The sequence below is a fragment of the Protopterus annectens genome, chromosome 5.part0, assembly GCF_019279795.1.
Source record: "Protopterus annectens isolate FY-2018-M chromosome 5.part0, PAN1.0, whole genome shotgun sequence".
In the NCBI taxonomy this organism is placed as follows: domain Eukaryota; kingdom Metazoa; phylum Chordata; order Ceratodontiformes; family Protopteridae; genus Protopterus; species Protopterus annectens.
The window spans coordinates 761,534,683-761,556,296 of record NC_056735.1 but is presented as its reverse complement, the minus strand read 5'-3'; the positions used below and the strand labels follow the sequence as shown (position 1 = coordinate 761,556,296).

Genomic DNA, 21,614 nt, shown 5'->3' with positions numbered 1-21,614 from the left:
GTGTGTGTGTAAGTGTGTACGCACATGGTGTGTGTGTGTGTGTGTGTGTGTGTGTGTGTGTGTGTGTGTGTGTGTGTGTGTGTGTGTGTGTGTGTGTGTGTGTGCGTATGTCTGTCTGCCTATCTGTGTGTGGTGGAGTATATGCAGCATATACAGTATATGGGTGTTTGGTTCCATAAGTGTGAGCGAATGTGTGTGCATGGGGGGGGGGGCTTGTAGATGAATGGGTTTGTGTGTGCACACATGTGGGAACATCTGGGAAAGTGTTTGTGTGTGTGTGTGTGTTGTTTGAAAGCATGTGTGGGGGGAGGCTTTATTAAGGAGACTGCATGGGCTGCTAGGGAGACTACTAGTGCTGTCATGTCACTACTGATGTGTTTCTCATTGTGGCTTTATCATGTCTCTACATCAGAATTTGTCTCCAAAGGCTAAATGACCAGCCTGCATTGGTCAATCAGCCTGGTCAGAAAGAAATTATCAAAAGGGAGTAATGAAGCCCAATTACATTAATACAGCTTTCAGACATTCCAGTAATTCAGTTATTCAGAGAAAGCAGTGCTACGTGCAAAAGAACACCTGGGGGAAAGGAAACAAAATCAATCTATCGAAGCAAAAGGAATACTTGCCATTACTTAGCGTTTTTACAATTTGTTCATTGTCCTAGTGCTGTAGAAATTCAACAGATCATTTGTCTAAAACTGGCAAGTTCTCTCCATCGACATATTTCACCGTGGCTGAGAGTGAAATTTGTCAGTATTGATTGGTGCACTACTTCAGTAAACATAAATAAATAAATAAAATATGAGAGATTGTTACCCGAAAACTGGCATACATTGGAAATTAATAAGGGAGTGTGGCTGGAATGAAACTCTGTTTCATGTCCCTCTTCCACATTATCTGTCAATCAAGCAAAGCAGAATAAAGCACAGCTAGGTGCAGTAGATGTAACAGATGCATTTCACATATGACACCCAGCTCTGCTTTGTGCTGCTTTATGTGATAAGACAAAGCACACAGGACGGGAAACATTTTACTGGCTATAGCTGTAAAATGTTCCTTTGCACTTTATTATCATAAGGAGCAACATATAAACAACGCATGTGCTGTGTGTGACAAAACATATGGGAAACGGGAAACTGAATTTACTCATTAAGTAAAAGGCCTATTTTATTTTAAGTGCTTTCAATTCAAATACAAGAAGTTCCATGCCCTAGTAGTGCATAAACTTGACAGATTTTTAATTCAAAACACGAATTGAGTATTACCAAACTGGAGGATAACTGAAAGTAATGAGTGAGTGTGGTGAAACCAAAAATCTGCATCTCCCCATCTGTATGAACTGCCTATCATACAAAGCTTAGCCAGTACTGTACATTACATCTATAAACCCTACCTATACATTGCACTGCTTGCATGACAGATAATTAATGTAAAACAGGGACAGGAAACAGATTTTGCTGCATGCATGGATGACATTCTTTTTTGTTTTTTTATGATCATGACAAGCAATATAAATTGTTTTGCTTATCCAAGAAGCCTATTACGTCTGTGCTGTGCCCCATGCCTTTGAAGTAATGCAGCACACATATGCTAATTTTTGCATGGGTCAACTAATGCATATAAAGAACACCATACAGAGTTTATAAAGTATAGCTGTGGCATAGTGCCTTGCACTTTATGATCATGGGAAAGCAACACGCAAGATTTTAAAATGATTACGGAGAAGCAATATACTGCAGTGTACTGTACAATACAGGTAAGATGAGAGAGAGAGAGGGGGGGTTTGTTAATAAGAAAGAAACTGGTGACAACTTTGGTTTCACATACACAGTGTAAGAAACTTATCAATAATATCAGACAGAATAGTTTTATTGAGAAGAATATCACTTTAAAGATATGCTTATTTACATACCAGATGCTTTGATGTGGTCAGCCCCATATCTCTCAACTGTACAGATTTTTGCAAAATGTCCAGATTTTCTACTCATATTTTTAGGCTGTTCCTCATAAAATTTGCGGTTTTCTGGCATATGACTGAGGACTGAAGTCACTAAATAATGACAGATACTTGAGTTTTAGACTCTATGTCCTTCAGAAAATACATGTTAACACAACACCTTTTGTTCTAGCAACTTTCTAAGTTTATAAGAACAGTATCTAAAATGTGCTCCTGTTTTTGTACCCTTGTCCCCTCATTATTTTTTACTTTGTCCAGATTTCTTGGGTTAAGCGATTGACAGGTATGGTCAGCCCTGTAAAAGCTTCAAGACGCTGAAGCAACATGTTGTGGTTGTACTACTTGCATTTGCACACACACACACACACACACACACACACACACACACACACACACACACACACACACACACACACACACACACACAAACACACACGCAATTACAAACGTTGCTACAGTTAGGCTAAATATCCTAACTCTGGAAGCATGATGGGTGATAGCAAATGAGATTAAAGAGAGAAAAAAAGTTTGACGATGATGCGGTGGGCAAAATGAACAGAGATGTAAAATCTCCAGTTAGACAATAATCATACACTGGAGAAATTAATTAGGAGAAATTCAAATGAGGTTTAGTTACACTCCAACACAAACAAACAACAGCTAGAGAAAAAAGAACACAGGCATTCTGTGTGCAGTTACTTTGGGTCTACATTTAGTTTAAGATATTACAATGGTAACAGCTAGGCTAAGAGCAATAAGGAAAGGAGAGGTACACATAAGTGGTATGAATTCAGAGGTAATGCAGTGGCCCATCAACTAATCCTTTTATCATTACTGCAGTTAAAGGAAGGTCTACTCTGCAGGGAAAGATATGTAGGAATGAGGAACAGAATGCACAATGTAACATGTTATACTCTTCTTGTACAAAATTAAAGAAGAAAAGTTAAGTTTGTCTTTCGGCTTTTCCCGGTTAGGGGTCGCCACAGCGGAACTCCAGTCCGCTAATGATTGGCAGTTGTTTTTTTATGGTGTCGAGTTGCCAGCCCGACGCCCAACCTTCAATGAAGGCACGCCCATTCAACGCATGTCTTTCTAATGCCCACTCGACCACTGGGAGGACATGCAGACTCCACACAGAAGGCACTCCCAACCCAAGCCGAGAATCGAACGGCAACACCACCTCTGCAACACCGCGGAAGTTTTAAAGAAGAAAAGTTAAGTAAAAATCAAAATGTGTCAATTTGTTTATTTTCCACTACTTTACACATAGATCTCAATAGCTTTATAATTAATCAATATCTCTGAAAAATATTAGAAATTCTGGACTGAACTTATGACAATAAAAAAGGTAACAAAATGTAAAGCATTTGATTCTAATCTGAACTTGCGTTTATTAAATTCCTTACTGAAGTTCATCAACAAAAACAGATGCTATTTTATCAGGTACTTTATAAAATCACTTTATTAGACGCATGCATGTTTTGCCTGTTACACAATTCACTGGATTATACCTTTAGCTTAATGTAAGTAGTGGCTCTCGTGGTACATTACTTTGGCTTGAGCATCTTTTATTCTGTCTCTCTTGCCCAGCTAAAGTTATTCAGTGACACACACTTCATGATGGCAAAAACACTTCTTTATGTGCGGAGTGGCTGAGTAGAATTTTGCTAGCAAATTTCACCAATCAAGTCTTCTGTACTGTATTCAATGACTCTAGAATGAGAAGAATATGATGACACAACTGTTCTACAAAAGGTGAATTACAAAATCCACACCAGCCATGGTGTCTCTTTCCCCTCGTCACTCCCACATGACAGAGAATCAAGTGCTGAGGAATGCTGATGTAACATGTCTGCAGGTGGTTGCATAGTGGGCCTTCTGTTGTTATTAGATATTATCAGCCTCATACTTTAAGTTGCACAATGTCTGGAAAAGTCACAACAGTGGACTACTCCTTTTCATACTTAAAGGTAATCTTAGATTCAAGAAATCAGAGACTCGACAAAGTAGGATAGTAGTTTAATGTCCATGGGTTTCTATAGAAGCAGGTGACTTAGCAGGACAGCATCCAATTTATGAAGGGCAGATTATTATTATTTATTTATTTATTTTATTTTACGTTTGTTAACCAGGACAGTCCGACTGGACACAGGTCCTTTTTCAGAGGAGGCCCGGGGAGAAAAGCTCCAGATACAGTACAACGCAGGTTAGGATTTCATTACATCTATGAATACAACCCAGCATGCAATAGTCAAATATTAACATCAAGTTATCAGTACTATATACGAGTATGTTACAGACTCATTTCAGCATGTGGTAGGCAGAGTTTTACATTTTTGGTAGTAGATTTATAAGCAGTACAATGTCAGATATTAACATCTTATTAGCAGGACTATATACAAGTTTGTTACAGAGTCATTTCAGCATATCGTTGACAGAGTTTTACATTTGTGGTAGTACGTATATATGCAGTACATTGAGAGATTGAGAGTAGTACAGTATTGGGAAAAACAGTGCAGTGTATATCCAGTCGTTTGTCAGATTAGAAGTAGCAAGGTATCTGAGAAAAAAGGAACAAGATGTTTTAGTAGGAGTACACTCAGAAAAGTCCGTGTGCTTGGGGTAGACAGGTCTATCCTGCTTAACTAGAGGAAGTAATAGGTGATTATCAGCAGATGCATTCATGCATTCCTGCAACAGTGCAGTGGGTTGGTTTAACCTGGAGAGATACATAAAGGACAGTTTTGTACCTACCATAAATGTAGATGTTCGAGTGTATACCCTGCTGCAGTCATCACACTTGGGTTATCCTGTCATCAGGCGGTCCCGCAGTCGGCCTGAATTCCAAAGTCTTGGTCCGGCGTCGGTTGCTGTTGCTTCTTCCCTGACATCAGTGTGCCAGGGGTATATAAGAGGCATCCGATGCCATTTTCTTCAGTTTTTCTTGCCCCAGATGTCAGGTGCCCCCCAAAAGGTGGTCAGTAGATAGTACCAATAATAAAAGTTTAGCACAAACAAAACATCCCTCCAGCTATAAGCAAATACACCACAAAGGTTGTATCAGATTTTAAGGTATTGAAAGGTTTTAGTTAGGTCAAAGGGGATGGAGGGAGGGTAACCTGGACTGCATCAGGGTATACACGCGAACATCTACATTTATGGTAGGTACAAAGCTGTACTATGTTCATCGTGTTACCTTGCTGCAGTCATCACACTTGGGTAGAATCCCAAAGCTAAGGATGGGAGGTGGAGGCAAACAGGGTTAGAGGAGGCTAGAAGGCCCTGCAAAACTGCAGTGGTGAAGCCAGCTCTAGTCTTAGAGTAAAGTGGTAAGTGATAGTGTTTGGTGAAGGTGTGTACTGAACTCCAAGTTGCAGCTTCCAGAATATCCTTGGTTGGCACCCCCCTGAGGAAGGCTGTAGATGTAGCTGTTGCCCTGGTAGGGTGGGGCCTTATGCTAGCAGGAACTGGTTTTCCATGATGGGTGTAGCAAAAATGTATGCAATGTCCTATCCATTTGGAAATGGTCTGTTTTGAAATAGCCTTTCCTTGTGATGCTGTAGCATAGGATACAAAATGTTAGTCAGATTTTCTGAAAACCTTAGTTTTATCCAAGTAGTAACGTAGTTGCCTGTGAATGTCCAAGGAATGCAGGAGTCTTTCTCCTTTGTTCTGTAGATTTGGAAAGAAGGTGGGTAAATGGATGGTTTGATTTAGAGCCACACTGGATACCACCTTTGGCATAAAGGAGGGGTTAGTTCGTAGAGAAACTCTGTCTTGATGAAAAAAGAGGAAAGGCTCTACTGCCATTAGTGCCTGTAACTCTGAGACTCTTCTGGCTGAAGTAATTGCTAGCAGCAGGGCAGTCTTCCATGATATAAACTTTAAGTCAGCTGAGAAAGCTGGCTCAAAAGGTGGCAGTGTAAGTTTTTCCAGAACAAAACTGAGGTCCCAAGTTGGTGTTGGCGCTCTCCTGGGAGGCCTAATGTTTTTGGCCCCTCTGAGATACTGCCTTAGAAGTGGATGTGAAAATAAGGGAGGATCCGTGTTGTAGTGAGCTGACATAGCTGAGGCGTGGATTTTAATAGATGAAAAAGAAAGTCCTTTGTGTAACATCTCAGTTAAATATTGTAGAATCTGAGGTATGTCCGGCTGAAGGGTATTTTGGCCTTTAGCTTGGTTTCAGGCGCAAAATCTTTTCCATTTGTCTGAGTAGGCTTTCCTGGTGCTGGGCCTCCTGGCCTCCAGAATGACATCCATAACAGCTTGTGAAAGAGGAGCTGGCTGGTTGCTTAGGTGATTTGCCATGCAGCCAAATTTAAGGTTTTGAGCTGGCTGTGTAGAATCTGACTGCCTTGCTGTGTGAGCAGATGAGGAATTTGTGGTAAAATCCATGGTGGGCCCTGGGCCATGTTCCTTAGTAGTGGGTACCAGTGCTGGCATGGCCAGTCTGGGGCAATGAGTATCATTCGGGGTCTCTCCATCCTGTCTTTCAGCAGCACCTTGGTGAGAAGGGGCAATGGAGGAAAGGCATATACTGTCAGCATTTTCCAACTGAATGAGAGCGCATCCACTTTCCAAGCTTGATGGTGAAATGTCCTTGTGCAAAATTTTGATAGCTGAGAGTTTTGGGGGTTGGCAAACAGGTCTATGTCTGGGCACCCCCATTTTTGAGTTACCATTGCAAATACTTGTGGATCCAGTTTGCACTCGTGAGGATCCATGATGTTTCTGCTTAGGTCGTCTGCCAATGTGTTCTTTTTTCCTGGCAGGAATTGAGCTTGGAATTGAACTTGGTAAGCCAGTGCTGTGTTCCACAAGGTCATTGCTTGCCTGCATAGAAGGTAGGAGTGTGTACCCCCTTGTTTGTTTATGTACCACATTACTGTGGTGTTGTCTGTCCTTATTATAAGCTGTCCTGGATGTAAGAGGTCCTTGAAGGCTGTCAGAGCATTCTGTACAGCTAGCATTTCTTTTTGATTGATGTGCAGATTCCTTTGATCTGCAGTCCATATGCCTTGAACGCACCGTCCTGCCATGTGTGCCCCCAGGCATAGTCCGATGCATCTGTTGCCATAGTTTGCCTGGCTGGGGGTAAGGTGAAAGGCTGACCCTTGTTGAGGTGACATGCCTGTGACCACCATAGAAACTCCTGTTGAAGGCAGGGAATGAGAGGTATCATTGTTTCCAAGCTGTGGCTGTGTTGAGTCCATACGCTTTTCAGGTACCATTGTAATTTCCTCCTATGCAGTTTTGCAAATGGTATTAGTAGTATGCAAGATGCCATGAAGCCCAAGGCCTGCAGAATTTTTCTTGCAGGGAGTTGGGTCTTTGTTGCCATTATTTTGAAGTATTGAGTTAGTTGTAGTTGTTTGTCTGGCGTCAGATAAGCCATCTGGGCCGTTGTATTCAAGCTGGCATCCAGGAATGTCATATTTTGTGAGGGCACTAGTTTTGATTTCTTTTCATTTACTGTGTAGCCTAGGCAACTTAGAAGGTGTTTTACAAATGTCAGATGTTGTAAGAGAATGTCCTTGCTTTCTGCTTGGATGTGGCAGTCATCCAGGTATGGGTATATTTGAATTCCTCTTTGTCTGCAGTATGGAATTACTGGTGCCAGGCATTTTGTGAAGACCTTGGGCACAGTAGATAAGCCAAAGGGCAGTGCAGAGAATTGGTAATGGGTTGAACCTGCAATGAAACGGAGGTATCTTCTGCAATTTTGTCTGATAGGGACATACACGTATGCCTCCTTGAGGTCCAACGTTACTAGCCAAGCTTTCTTGCCCAACATGGGAAGAAGCTGCTGTAGTGTTAGCATCTTGAATGTGGATACTTGCAAGAAGGTGTTTAGAATTGAAAGGTCCAGAATGGGTCTCCAAGCATTGTCCTTTCTGGGGACTAGAAAGAGCCTTGAGTAAAATCCTTGGCCTTGCTCCTGTGTAGGTACCAGTTGAATGGCTCTCATGTGCATGAGAGCTGTAGTTTGTTTTTGTGCCTCTGCCCATTGATTTTGTGGCAGGTTTGGCATTCCTTTTATCCTTGGCAAGGTGTGGAAATGGAATCTGTATCCTTGTGAGATAATGTCTAGGACCCATTTGTCCTTTGTGATGATGCGCCAGTTGTCTGTAAAAAATGCTAATTTTCCTCCCAAGGGAGCTGCCAAGAGAAATTTGCTTGGCAGTTTGAGGTTTAAGTCATTGTGTTTGTCTTCTAGTAGTTTGGGACTTGTCTTCTCCTCCCTTCTGTGTTGCAGTGCCCCATTGGCGAGGTTTGTAAGGGATTTGTGCTTGTCCTCTGCCCCTTGGGCGTCTGTATTTACCCCTCTGTGGTCTATCAGAAGCTGGAAAGGACCAATTTTTGTTGGCCAATTTCTGCTGAAGCGTGGGGGTTGTACCTGTAAGAAATCTTTGACCGTCTGCATAGATTTTGCGTTATCCTCCATTTTCTTTAAAACCTCTTCTGCTTTAACCCCAAATAAGACATCCTGCTGTAAGGGTGCATCTAGTAACTTTGCTTTAACATGATCAGGCAGAGTTTGTTCCTTTAACCAAGCATGCCTACATATAACAGACCCAGTAACAGCTGCTCTACAGGAAGCTTCAAAGGAATCAAATCCACATTGTAAAGTATGTTTGCCCACCTGTTCAGCTGCATGCGACAGATCCTGCATTTCCTTGAATTCAGACTGTTGTGGTGTGTGCTCATCTTTTGTTTTATTTGAGACATTAGGAATTGCTGGTATTTCAGCATGTGAAATTGACAATTTAGTGCTCTCATAGCTAGAGTAGCTGAGGTGTAAACCTTCTTCCCCCACCTATCTAGTGCTCTGGAGTCTCTTTCAGAGGGTACAGGATTTTTAGCCATAGAAGCCTTAGCCCCTTTGGGACCCTGGGAGATTATCTCTGGGTCAGCAACAGGGCTTTTGTAAAGGAATTTGTGTGAGTCAGGCACTCTATAATATCTATCTGGTTTGGCTGGAGCAGGAGGCAGAGAATCTGGATTTAGACTAGATTCTAAGTAAACATCATCCACAATGTCTAAAACTGGAGGGATAGCAAGTGGTCTGTGCTGGGGGAGTAAAAGAAACTCTCTGAGCCTTTTCTTTGAGTCGGAGTAGTCCTGACCTTCCCAGTGGAAATGTTCCCTCATGGTATGTAAGGTTTCCCCAAAGGAATAGTCTTCAGGGGAGAAGCTGAGGGAATGGAATCTTCAGCATCAGAATCTTCATAAGGGGAAAGGAGTAATCCTGTTCCTCAGAGGAGCCTGAGGAAATAGACACTTGATCAGAGGAGGCATAATCCTCCTCTTGTCTAGGCCTTTTGTCTGGGGGGGGGTTGGGAACCCCTGATTAAAGAAATCAAATCTTCGGCCATTTTAAGCATCTGTTTCTTAGGCATGGGGCCTTGAACTGGAGACTGATATGCAGTCTTTTTTGGTTTTAGAGGAGTCTTAAGCTTAGCATAAGATTTTATGGTGAGAGTAGTCGGTCTGAAGACACCTTCTGTAACCGAAGGTGTTTCCACAGCACCAGCTTCTCCTTCTGCAATGTTGTCGGTAGGGCCTAAAGAAAATGGCTGCGTCGGCCTACAACTCTCTGCTTGAGAATCCGAAGCAGTCTGGGGTTCCAATTCTGCAGTCACCAGGGGCTGCGTAGGCGCCTCACTGAAAACCGGAGAACCGGCGACCAGCCCAGCCGAGGCCTCGGAGTCTGGCTTGGATCTAGGCCCTGTCTTTATCTTTGCGTTTTTTATGCACGCCGGTAGTCGGTTGTTCCGACGGCATAGTGTAATTAAATTTCCTACCGGAGTAGTGTCATGTGAAATCAAAGCGTCACTTTATAGTTCGCTTATTGAACCTAGCACAAAACCGACAACCAGTGACGTCATGGTCTGGGCCTAGGCAAGGTATACAATAAGAATGAAAGTCCTTATGAGGTATTTGCTTCCCACAAGAAATGCAATTGCTAACTTTTTCTGACATCGGACTGAGGCAAGAAAAGGTTCCCCAACGGGGTACTTAGCTTTGAAGACTTCGGACTGAAATTCGATTCGCAAATCTCAGGTGTCAGCCGACCGGCACTTGCGAACTGCTTCTGCTTCAGGCACCGCGCGGCAAGAAAGACTGAAGAAAATGGCACTGGATGCCTCTTATATACCCCTGGCGCACTGACGTCAGGGAAGAAGTGACAGCAACTGACGCCGGACCAAGACTTTGGAATTCAGGCCGACTGCGGGACCACCTGACGACAGGATAACCAAAGTGTGATGACTGCAGCAGGGTAACATGATGAACATCAAGCTATTCTACTAGATACAATCATTGTAGTAGATCAGACAGAGTAATGGATTGATTAGTTATTGATGCCAAATGCCTGTAGTATTGTACATACGTGTGAAGTACTCACCATAACAGTCGATATTCAAACTGTCCCCATCTTCAAAGCATCTGACTAGTCTATACTGCCCTCTTCTTTGGCAGGCCACAGCATCAATTTTAGAATGCAGCACAGGGCTAATAAATGTAGAAACAATCCAGACACTTTGGGCATAGAATGCCAGGTTCAGAAGCCAGAAAAATGGTATTTTCTTCTAAATCATTGACAATGCACAGAAATACTGTACACTTGCCATAATGCACTCTGCAAATCTGCAGCTACTTCATGACAGAAGTGTTCAAGCTAGAGATTGTTCATATGTGAAGATGCTCAGGTTTACAACATGCACATATAGTTGCATTACTTTTTGTGTTGCTTACAGCTACAGATCCAGCACATGGGACAATGAAGAGTAGATATAAAGTCTAACATCTACAAGAAGACATCAGGCCCTGTTTTGTAACATCAACAGAAAGTTGTGTCTTTCCTCAGTTGTTGTGTCTTTCGGCTTTTCCCGGTTAGGGGTCGCCACAGCGGAACTCCGGTCCGCTAATGACTGGCAGTAGATTTTTACATGCCGAGTTGCCAGTTCTGACCCACAACCTTCAACGAAGGTACACCCATTCACGCATGTCTCCACACAGAAGACGCTTTAGCTGAGAATCGAACAGGACAACGTCTTACTGTGAGGCAACAACACTACCGCAGCACCACCACCGCAGTTGTGTCTTTCCTCAGTACACCTAAAAAAGGCTGTAGAAAGTCTTCAGTTGATGATTGTGAGCCATTGGCCAACAAAGTTTGCTGCTACTTGGTAAAATGGAGAGCAAAGAAAAAACTGCAAACTTCAGTGATATAGCTGGAATGGAGTTTTGTTCAGGAACAGATAGAATGAAGAGCAAAAATCCACTGCCCACTAATGGTTGCAGCACAGCAAATTGGAAGCATTCATATTATATGGTAAATTAACAGCATGTATCATCTACTTGAGAAAGCACCAATTAAGTTAACATTTCACGATTAAATAAACAGATATGACAATGCCTGTATCTTCTGCAATAACCCACTTTATTTTACCATGTAGTTACAATGCATTTGCAAACATGCTTACTTTCATAGATTTCTAACATATCATATAGTGGATTCTAGAATTTCTTCAGTAAATAGAAATATTTCTATATTTACCTTATCTTACAGGAACACAGTGTTACACCTGTTTAGCTACCTTATTCTTCTAATCATAAAAATTCCACTTTATCCCATGAATATACTTAACCCATCTATGCATGCACAGCCTTCATCCAGGATTGGCCTCCTATAGCTGCAGTTTCATGCAACAAAATATCACACCTACCTTTGTGTAATTTGGTATAATGTAAGCAACAACACCTTTTCCTGGAACTCACAGCCTTTGGGGCCTCTAGATATTTCACTGCACTAATTGAAATAACAAATAACTTTGGAGTGAACCTTTTGAAAATAGTTTTAATTAAATCACTTTACCTACCTTATTCTTTGAATGCTTCAGAGACATTTCTAGAAAATAAAAAAAGACAAGAAAATCCATGAATGATCTGACAATAATTAGAAAACATTGCCTAGCTGAAGTCATTTTATTTGAAATTAAAGAAGCAAACACACACTGCTTCTACAGTTGAATGATAAAACAGTCACATTCCTACAGCTATTCCAATACTCAGAGCAGCTGAGTCATACACAAGTTTATTATAAAGCAGAGAATCATTCAGACACTTACCAGATTAGCATCTGGAAATCACACGTTTTGCTATATAAAGTCAAACGAGCAAGGCAACATTGTGTTATTAGGGAAGATTCAGTGTGTCACCAACACATAAATATTAAAGCCTAGCTGACATTAAGAGATATGCGTGGAGATTGGGAGACTAGGTATAATCTAGGTAACATGAGGCACTGACAGAGGGCAAGATTAGAACCATACAAGAGTGCAGAGATTTCAAGCAGAGTTTAACTTTCAGGGAACACAGGTATAGATTTGGGTGGGAGAAGACAGGGTCAAAACAACTAGCTGTTTATATTATGCAAACTAAACAGCAGATGAATACTAGGACAGAAAAATCAGGACAAAAAATGGCTATTTTAGAACTGGGAGGGACAATCCAGAAATGAATACATTTCTTTATGAGATATCATGGTCTCTATGAGTTCAAACAGCTTTTGGTGCTAGATGTGTAAACTGATTGATGACAAAAGGTACAAAGTGCCAGGTTCAAGTCCAGGTCAGTCCACAGAAAATACCTGCCTGAACTCAAATGGCCAGAGGCATGACAACAGTGGGCCTAGGTTTAGATCTGATATACTTCAAGCAAACCTCAAAATTGTTGCCAATCAGTTTCAAGACATAAATACATTCAGGTTCCTTATTTTCTGAACTATAAAATAATTTCTGCAGGCTATTTATAGAAGCATGTCCAAACTGAAGATTCTTGCCCTTCCTAGTCATGAAACATTGAGGACCTTGCCCTCATAATACTTTTTCTAAAGGTCTTTATGTAGAATGCTGACACAATAACACCCAGAGCTACTGAATTTTACAGTCAAGAGTTGATTATTCATCACTGGCTAAAGTTCAAAAGGAATTAGAAGAATCATGATGGGAAGCAAAGGCTTTTTTCCAGTACAAAGCTTTCATAAAGGATATAATTGGCCAGGATTAACAAACATAAGAGGGAAAGCACAGAAGACCAGAAAAAAGCTGAAGTACTGAATGAATATTTTCTTTTACTCTTCAGAAAGGAAAGCAAAGGGAGGGTGCCATGCTGGGAAAGATGCAGGAGGAAACGGACAGAGCAGTGGACAGACAGACAGCTAGACCTAAGAACAGAGAGATATGAGGTTCAGAGGTAAAACATTAAAGCATTTAAAAGGGTACACTAGATACGCTTCCTGTCCTCTTCTACCATTAAGCTAATGTAATGTATGCTATCACCACACAACAGTCCAGACGATAGCATTCTTACCTCAGAATGTTTGGTTCTTCAGTTGATTTCCCAGATGCGATGCACTATTTCTGTAGTCTGCATGTAATGTCTGCATCCAACTATATACTTCATAAGTGCTCTGGTTTCCTCCCACATCACAATGACATACTCTAGGAGAACTGGCAAACCATCAAATTGCCTGTAGGAGTATGTGTGCCATGTATAAATGACGTGTGTGTGTGTGTGTGTGTGTGTGTGTGTGTGTGTGTGTGTGTGTGTGTGTGTGTGTGTGTGTGTGTGTGTGTGTGTGTGTGTGCGTGTGTTTTGTAAGAGACTGGCATTCAATCTAGTACTATTTTCTTTAACTCATGACCACTGTGTGCAAGTACAGACACTCATCCTGAGATGACGCTGAGATACATACAATGGGTTTGAGAATAAATTAATGAAATAATAAATCTCCAATGTTGACTGTAATCAAATGACATAAATTCTGCACAAAGAATTGTATTTCAGACTTCTTTCAACCACAAGCACACAGAAACTGCTCTTGACAATCTATACCAATGACCCCTTAGCTGTGATTGAGTAATAGCAATCTTGGGTTACTTTCATGTGCAGACTGAACCCAAGAGGAAAACTGTTATAAATACACACACACACTACCTCTGAAAGTCCATACTGGCATTCAGTTAACTCTGATGAGGAAGCAACAGAAGTCAGCTGCTTTCACAAACAAAATGCGCCATGCGACCCATACCAAAATCACTATCTTCCAAAGGATGCCACTAACATCTTACTGTGGTTAACATACAAAATTCTGCCAGTGGAAATGTATTTCATCTTGTTTCATACACATATGCCCACGTGTTTGCACATGCTTACACACACACACACACACAGCTCATGATGATCATTTAAGTGTGATGACATGGTAAAAGTCAGCTGCAAGAAACAGGCAGTCAGTTGCTTTCACTAAAAGACTGATCCCCTCTCTCTAAAATAACACCATAATGATACTTCTGTCCAGTCTGGTATAACAAAGCAAAGTTATCTCTGTTTGTACAAAGACTGCTTCTGCCACTATATTTCACTTACTATACTGCATTCACAAAAACTCTCACTGTGGCTCTTGTGGCTTCACTCCTGTCACATGCCACTGTATGTTAGACACAGAAGCAGGGGTACAATGATGAGTGGCTGCATTAGAGTCTTGCTTTCAGGTACAACTATGACCTAGGTGTTCATATATCTCATCACCTACGTCAGACAGTGTTATCCACATAGCTAACATAACCAAAGATATGTTGTCTGACCCAACTTTAGGTTGCATATCCATATTCTTGAATGGCTGATTAATGAATTGTAAGATAAAATAATTTATCTGTGACTCTGTCTGTGCTTGATATGCATATAACTCAATGCATTTTTATTCAACAAAACTCCTATTGTCAGCTAAATAAGAGTATATAAACCCTGTTGGAAGTTTGGAGTGATGTTTGTAATGCTTATGATTTATACATGTTGTCAGATTGTCTTAACTACAGTATGGCTGATAATTTATCATCTCAATGTAACATTATAAGACATGCAAAGAATGTAAATATTCACTTAGAAATGTCTGAAAGAAGCTATGTTATAGGAAATATAAAATGAAGCAAAAAAAAAAATTCCAAATTGCTAATAATGAAAGCAATTTCAGCTATAAACCTTCATAATCTTTGTACACCTACGACTATTTTTTTATTTTTCATTTTTTATTTCTGATGAAAGAAAAAAAACGATTTATATTACTTCCATAAAAAGAATATATATGTTGAAATTTCACACTTGAATTAACTTTGAAGAATTCTTATTTTTATTCTTCTTTACAGTTGACATTGTTTTATATCTTTCTAGCAATAATTTCAATTTGCCCCAGTATTTTACCATTTGCTCTCATAGTAATAATACACATTTCTTTCAGACAACAATGTCCAACTTTAGAAACTCATTAGAATCTGAGATGAATCACTTTTCCTATTCAGTGTAATTACTTTTCTTAATATTGCTAACAAGACCCAGACTAGAGGGTACTGTGAGTAATTAATACAAGAGTCAGAAATTATACATGTATCAGACCACAATGCCTTAAGGAACATATGAATATCATTCCAGTAATTAGCATTTTTTCACATTATAAAAAGATATGACACCAATCCACTTCTAAAGATTTATTGCAAATCCATCTCTTAACTTTATATGGTGTAATATAGATTTTATGCATGCATCTCCATGCAAAATGTTTACAAAACTCATTAGATGCAGATAGGCCAACGGATGCGAGATCAACTCTTTACTAATGTCATCATCAGACTTATTCAGATTGCATGATTTAGTAAGGTCCCATTGTCTATAGGTAATTCTAGATTTTAAATATTAATTTAGATAATTTGGATAAGGAATTGTTATGTCACTGACACTATTAATAATTATAGAGAAATAATCCCATATTTTTGGATAAGACTTCTCATTATCTAACATCTTTTGTTTTAATCCTTAATAGTTTCATCCTTATTTTAAAAAATAGATTCCAGTAGACACGTACCTAATCAAATGTATTCATAAAAATATGACAATTTGACCAATATATAAGATCCTTATTTCTAACAGTAGCGTTGTCGCCTCACAGTAAGACGTTGTCCTGTTCGAGTCTCAGCTAGAGCATCTTCTGTGTGGAGACATGCATTGATGGGCGTGCCTTCGTTGAAGGTTGTGCATCAGGGCTGGCAACTCGGCATGTAAAAATCTGCTGACAATCATTAGCAGACCGAAGTTCCGCTGTGGCGACCCCTAACCGGGAAAAGCCGAAAGACACAACATTTCTAACAGTAGCACACTATTTCGAAGGCTACTTTTAATAAATTCAGTAGTGTCACCTACTAGGAAAAAAAGAAGAGATATTTAATAGATTGGGATCTTATAAAAAAATAAGTCCCATTTTCGACTGAATAAGGAACTAACAACAATGCAACATGCATATGCTATTCACACTAAACCAAAGGAAATTCTTGCAAATGAGCAACTTCTGCATTTACCAGTTTAGAAAATAGTACATTAATTTTGATTTCATAACTGGATGTTTTAATCCATTAACATTTAAACAAATTAGCTTAACTATAATCTAGTTTCGTTAAATAAAATAAATGCCAGAAATATTCACTTATATCTCTATTTCTGAATGAATTTGAAATGAAATGTAGGAAAATATATTCCCAAACATTACTTTGGAAATAGTCCTTTTACACTAATATTAGAACAGTTCACTGCATCTAGTCTCTTGCAGACCCTCTTGCACTGAGTTAAAATTAAAATCATAAGGCCTACATAGAGGATTATAACTGAATCTCTGATCATAATCAGCTTATTATGTGTTTAAAAACATGGATGCCAAGAAATTCACCTCCTGAGCACCATTTTGGGTGAAAAGATAATGCTTTAAGTTTAAAACAAAAAATCATCAACCACATGTCTAGTCCCTCTTATTGGTTCAGAGACTGTAACACCAGCACTGTATTATGGAGGTCTTGGGTTCAAGTCCCAAATGAGAGTTAATATTATAGTTTTGTTCTATGAATCTAACAGGATAAACAAAGGGCTTTTTCTATTTGTGTGAATGTTTATAATCTGATAATTCTGTAATATTTCAGATTAACTTCAAAGTTGTCCATTTCATCTTGATTTGAAAAATAAACTTGCAGCATTTGATTATGGACTACTATAATCCTTGCAACAAACAAAAGGCTGTGTATATTTTGCCCAAAGCTGATGTTTAACCTCCTTAGACTGCTTTCCTGCATGTACAGACTGCTGAACAACAAACCCATAGTCTAACCAGCTAAATGGGTAAACCATTATTTATGTGCAATATGTCACTGTTATTTTCATAACTCTCTACATAGCTCACTTTATACATCTCTATCTGTACTATGAAAACTGTAAACTGGAAGTTTATACCATATATTGGCGGTGGGTACGTTTTTTACGTGTGCCTCTTTATTATTCATAGTAATGTTTGTTATATATCCTTATATTTCTACTGAGTCTGTTCCTATTGCCGTTGTGTTTGCTTTGTTTCTGCTCTAAAAAGCTTTAATTTTTTTTTACTTTATTTATTTTTAGTATATTTTTGATTTCTACTTTTGGTATTTTAAATTATTTAATTTAAGCTATCTTCCTTCTGTAAACTGTCATTCATACGGTATGAGCCTGAGTATCGAAATGTCATGCAGTGATAAGCACTTTTTCCTCTGTGCTGATCTGCATGACAATAAAATTTACTCTGACTTTGACTTGGAAGACAATGACAAAGAGAACTAAGGCATCTTTAAAAAGCAAAGGAGCCGGACTTTTATAAGTTACCAGAAAGCATTTTTCTATGGTAGTTTTTGTGTAATTTTGCTCTCATGCCAGTAAACCATCAAGCATTTATTCAGTCAAATATTCCATTGTCTCAGGAAGGGCATCATCCTGGCAGTCATGAGTGTAGTCTGTTCTCTTGATGGCATCCTACTGGTGTGGTTATTGTTTTCATTTTTATGGCATAAACCTACCTCTGGTGGTGATGAGAGTACCTGAATCACTGCAAGGGCTGCCAAAGCCACATCTGCCCATTCACACATACTCGCCCATATGCAATGACAGGGGCTACCATCAGTGGCTTGGAAGGCCACTCTTCAGTGAAGACACTGCTATCAGAGCAGCAGTGCAAGCTAAGCAGGAACCACAATCTCACCCCCCACTGGATGTGCACACCCATCATCCGTGCAAGAATCATCAAGCACCCAAGCACACATCTGACAGTTTTAGTACTTCAAAAAATGCAAACTATATTTTTGATCTTACCTCTAAATGTATTTTTCCACACAGACACTGTTTTCCCATTTGTAATATATTTAATTTAGTTGGTAAATGGTTATTTTCAAAATTTAGTTGAATTGTTGACTGTCTTGATAAACTAATATATCAAATATGCTTTGAATATGTTCTTTTAGTTGACCATTATGTTACCTTGCCTCCTTCATAGCATCAGAAACTACACAGCAGAAAGCTGGTTTAATGACATTCTGACATTATAGTATCAAACCACCAAGAAGACTGAAACTTAGTCACTGTCTTCTATCTATGTGTTGGTGCTGAAAAGAACTCCCACCTAGCCACACCTGAAATTATTGTCTCTTGACAGCAGAGTCAAATATAACAGCTACTTCTACTCGGGAATCTTCTGATTAGCAACAAATTTTGCAATGACGCTTCAGAATTATTTCCCATTGACAGGTATTTGTTCTCTGCTATTCTTTAATATCCTGACTTGTGAATAAATTAAGAAGAATGAACGGAGATCATAACTTAGCATTTTAAGTGGACTTTGAGCAGCAGATAAAAGTAAAATGAGTGCTTCTTTTCCATTTTTTTGCACCATGAAGCTGGGAATTCCTGGAAGTGGCAAAAAATATGCCACATTATATATGTACTACTGATACTTCATGTGTGTACTACTGATACATCATGTATGTACTACTGATACTTCATGTATGTACCACTGAAACTTCATGTGTGCACTACTATAGCAATAACCCACGCCTGGGTGTGGGTAATGCTGGATTTACCCACGGTTGGTGTGGTTTGGTCATGAGGGCGAAGCCCGAGTGGCCAAACAAAGACAATCGTGGGTTAATCCAGCATTACCCACACCCAGAAGTGGGTTACTGCTATTATACAATGACATTATTTAAGAAAAAAAATAATTACTTTTCTTAAATAATGGCATTGTATAATGCCTCCTTGCTGCCCTTCCACAGTTGTCTGGTATTCTGCGGCAGTTCTGATGTACTGCGCATGCGTATGCTTACACAGTACATCAGAGCTGTGGGCAGAAGCAATGGAGAAAGCAAGATCTCCATTGCTTTTTACAAACTGTCTTGCTATGTTAAAGGAGTTTAACATAGAGAGACAGCTTTAAAAAAAGCAACGGAGAAAGCAAGATCTCCGTTGCTTTTTTTAAAGCTGTCTCGCTATATTAAACCCATTTAACATAGTGAGACACCTTTAAAAAAAGCAACAGAGATAGGAAGATCTCTGTTACTTTTTTTAAAGCTGTCTCGCTATGTTGCAAGACAGTGTGTAAAAAGCAATGGAGATCTTGCATTCTCCGTTGCTGTACAAAAAGACTTATACTAATGGAAAAAGTCCGGGCAACCGGACCTTTTTCCATTAGTATAACTCTGATTTACAACGTGCACACTGACCAATCAGCGCGCACGTTTTGGAATATTAATGGTGGTAGTTGTATAATGATACTTCATGTGTGTACTACTGATACATCATGTGGGTACTACTGATACTTCTTGTGTGTACTACTGATACTTCTTGTGTGTACTACTGATACCGGATGCATGTACTACTGATACATCATGTTTGTACTACTGATACATCATGTTTGTACTACTGATACATCATGTGGGTATTACTGATACATCATGTGGGTACTACTGATACTTCATGTGGGTACTACTGATACATCATGTGTGTACTACTGATACTTGATGCATGTATTACTGATATGTCATGTTTGTACTACTGATGCTTCATGTATGTACTACTGATACATCATGTTTGTACTACTGATACATCATGTGGGTACTACTGATACTTCATGTGTGTACTACTGATACTTGATTCATGTATTACTGATATGTCATGTTTGTACTACTGATACATCATGTTGGTACTAATGATACATCATGTGGGTACTACTAATACTTCATGTGTGTACTACTGATACTTGATGCATGTATTACTGATATGTCATGGTTGTACTACTGATACTTCATGTATGTACTATTGATACATCATGTTTGTACTACTGATACATCATGTGGGTACTACTGATACATCATGTGTGTACTACTGATACTTGATTCATGTATTACTGATATGTCATGTTTGTACTACTGATACTTCATGTATGGACTATTGATACATCATGTTTGTACTACTGATACATCATGTGGGTTCTAATGATACATCATGTGGGTACTACTGATACTTCATGTGTGTACTACTGATACTTGATGCATGTATTACTGATATGTCATGTTTGTACTACTGATGCTTCATGTATGTACTATTGATACATCATGTTTGTACTACTGATACATCATGTGGGTACTAATGATACATCATGTGTGTACTACTGATACTTGATTCATGTATTACTGATATGTCATGTTTGTACTACTGATACATCATGTGGGTACTAATGATACATCATGTGGGTACTACTGATACTTCATGTGTGTACTACTGATACTTGATGCATGTATTACTGATATGTCATGTTTGTACTACTGATACTTCATGTATGTACTATTGATACATCATGTTTGTACTACTGATACATCATGTGGGTACTAATGATACATCATGTGTGTACTACTGATACTTGATTCATGTATTACTGATATGTCATGTTTGTACTACTGATACATCATGTGGGTACTAATGATACATCATGTGGGTACTACTGATACTTCATGTGTGTACTACTGATACTTGATGCATGTATTACTGATATGTCATGTTTGTACTACTGATACTTCATGTATGGACTATTGATACATCATGTTTGTACTACTGATATATCATGTGGGTACTAATGATACATCATGTGGGTACTACTGATACTTCATGTGTGTACTACTGATACTTGATGCATGTATTACTGATATGTCATATTTGTACTACTGATGCTTCATGTATGTACTATTGATACATCATGTTTGTACTACGGATACATCATGTGGGTACTACTGATACTTCATGTGTGTACTACTGATACTTGATGCATGTATTACTGATATGTCATGTTTGTACTACTGATGCTTCATGTATGTACTATTGATACATCATGTTTGTACTACGGATACATCATGTGGGTACTACTGATACTTCATGTGTGTACTACTGATACTTGACGCATGTATTACTGATATGTCATGTATGTACTAATGATACATCATTTATGTACTGCTGATACATCATTTATGTACTGCTGATACTTCTCTATCTTAACTTGTAATTCTTCTCTGCCATTCCTAGAAGTTCACTTCCCAAGGAATTTTTGAGTTTAATAAGTAAATGTTTTTAGAGGCTGGAATTCCTCAACATGGCACTTTTCAAACAGAAAGCAGAACTGTTTTGATTTTGTTTCTTTCTTTTCTTCCACTACCATTTTTTAGTTGCTGATATTGCACAGATATGGTTTCTTCATGTATATACT

The 21,614-nt window shown here is 39.2% G+C and overlaps 1 protein-coding gene across 3 annotated transcripts in view; it reads right to left on the bottom strand.

Moving 5' to 3' along the window:
* The window catches only part of ELMOD1 (ELMO domain containing 1), a 736,789-nt gene that overhangs the window by 531,363 nt on the left and 183,812 nt on the right, over nucleotides 1-21,614 (bottom strand). For all 3 annotated transcript variants that reach the window (XM_044072606.1, XM_044072608.1, XM_044072607.1), the window contains exon 4: nucleotides 11,842-11,870. In XM_044072606.1, coding sequence (XP_043928541.1) covers nucleotides 11,842-11,870 — 29 coding nt within the window. The remainder of the gene's footprint in view (nucleotides 1-11,841; nucleotides 11,871-21,614) is intronic.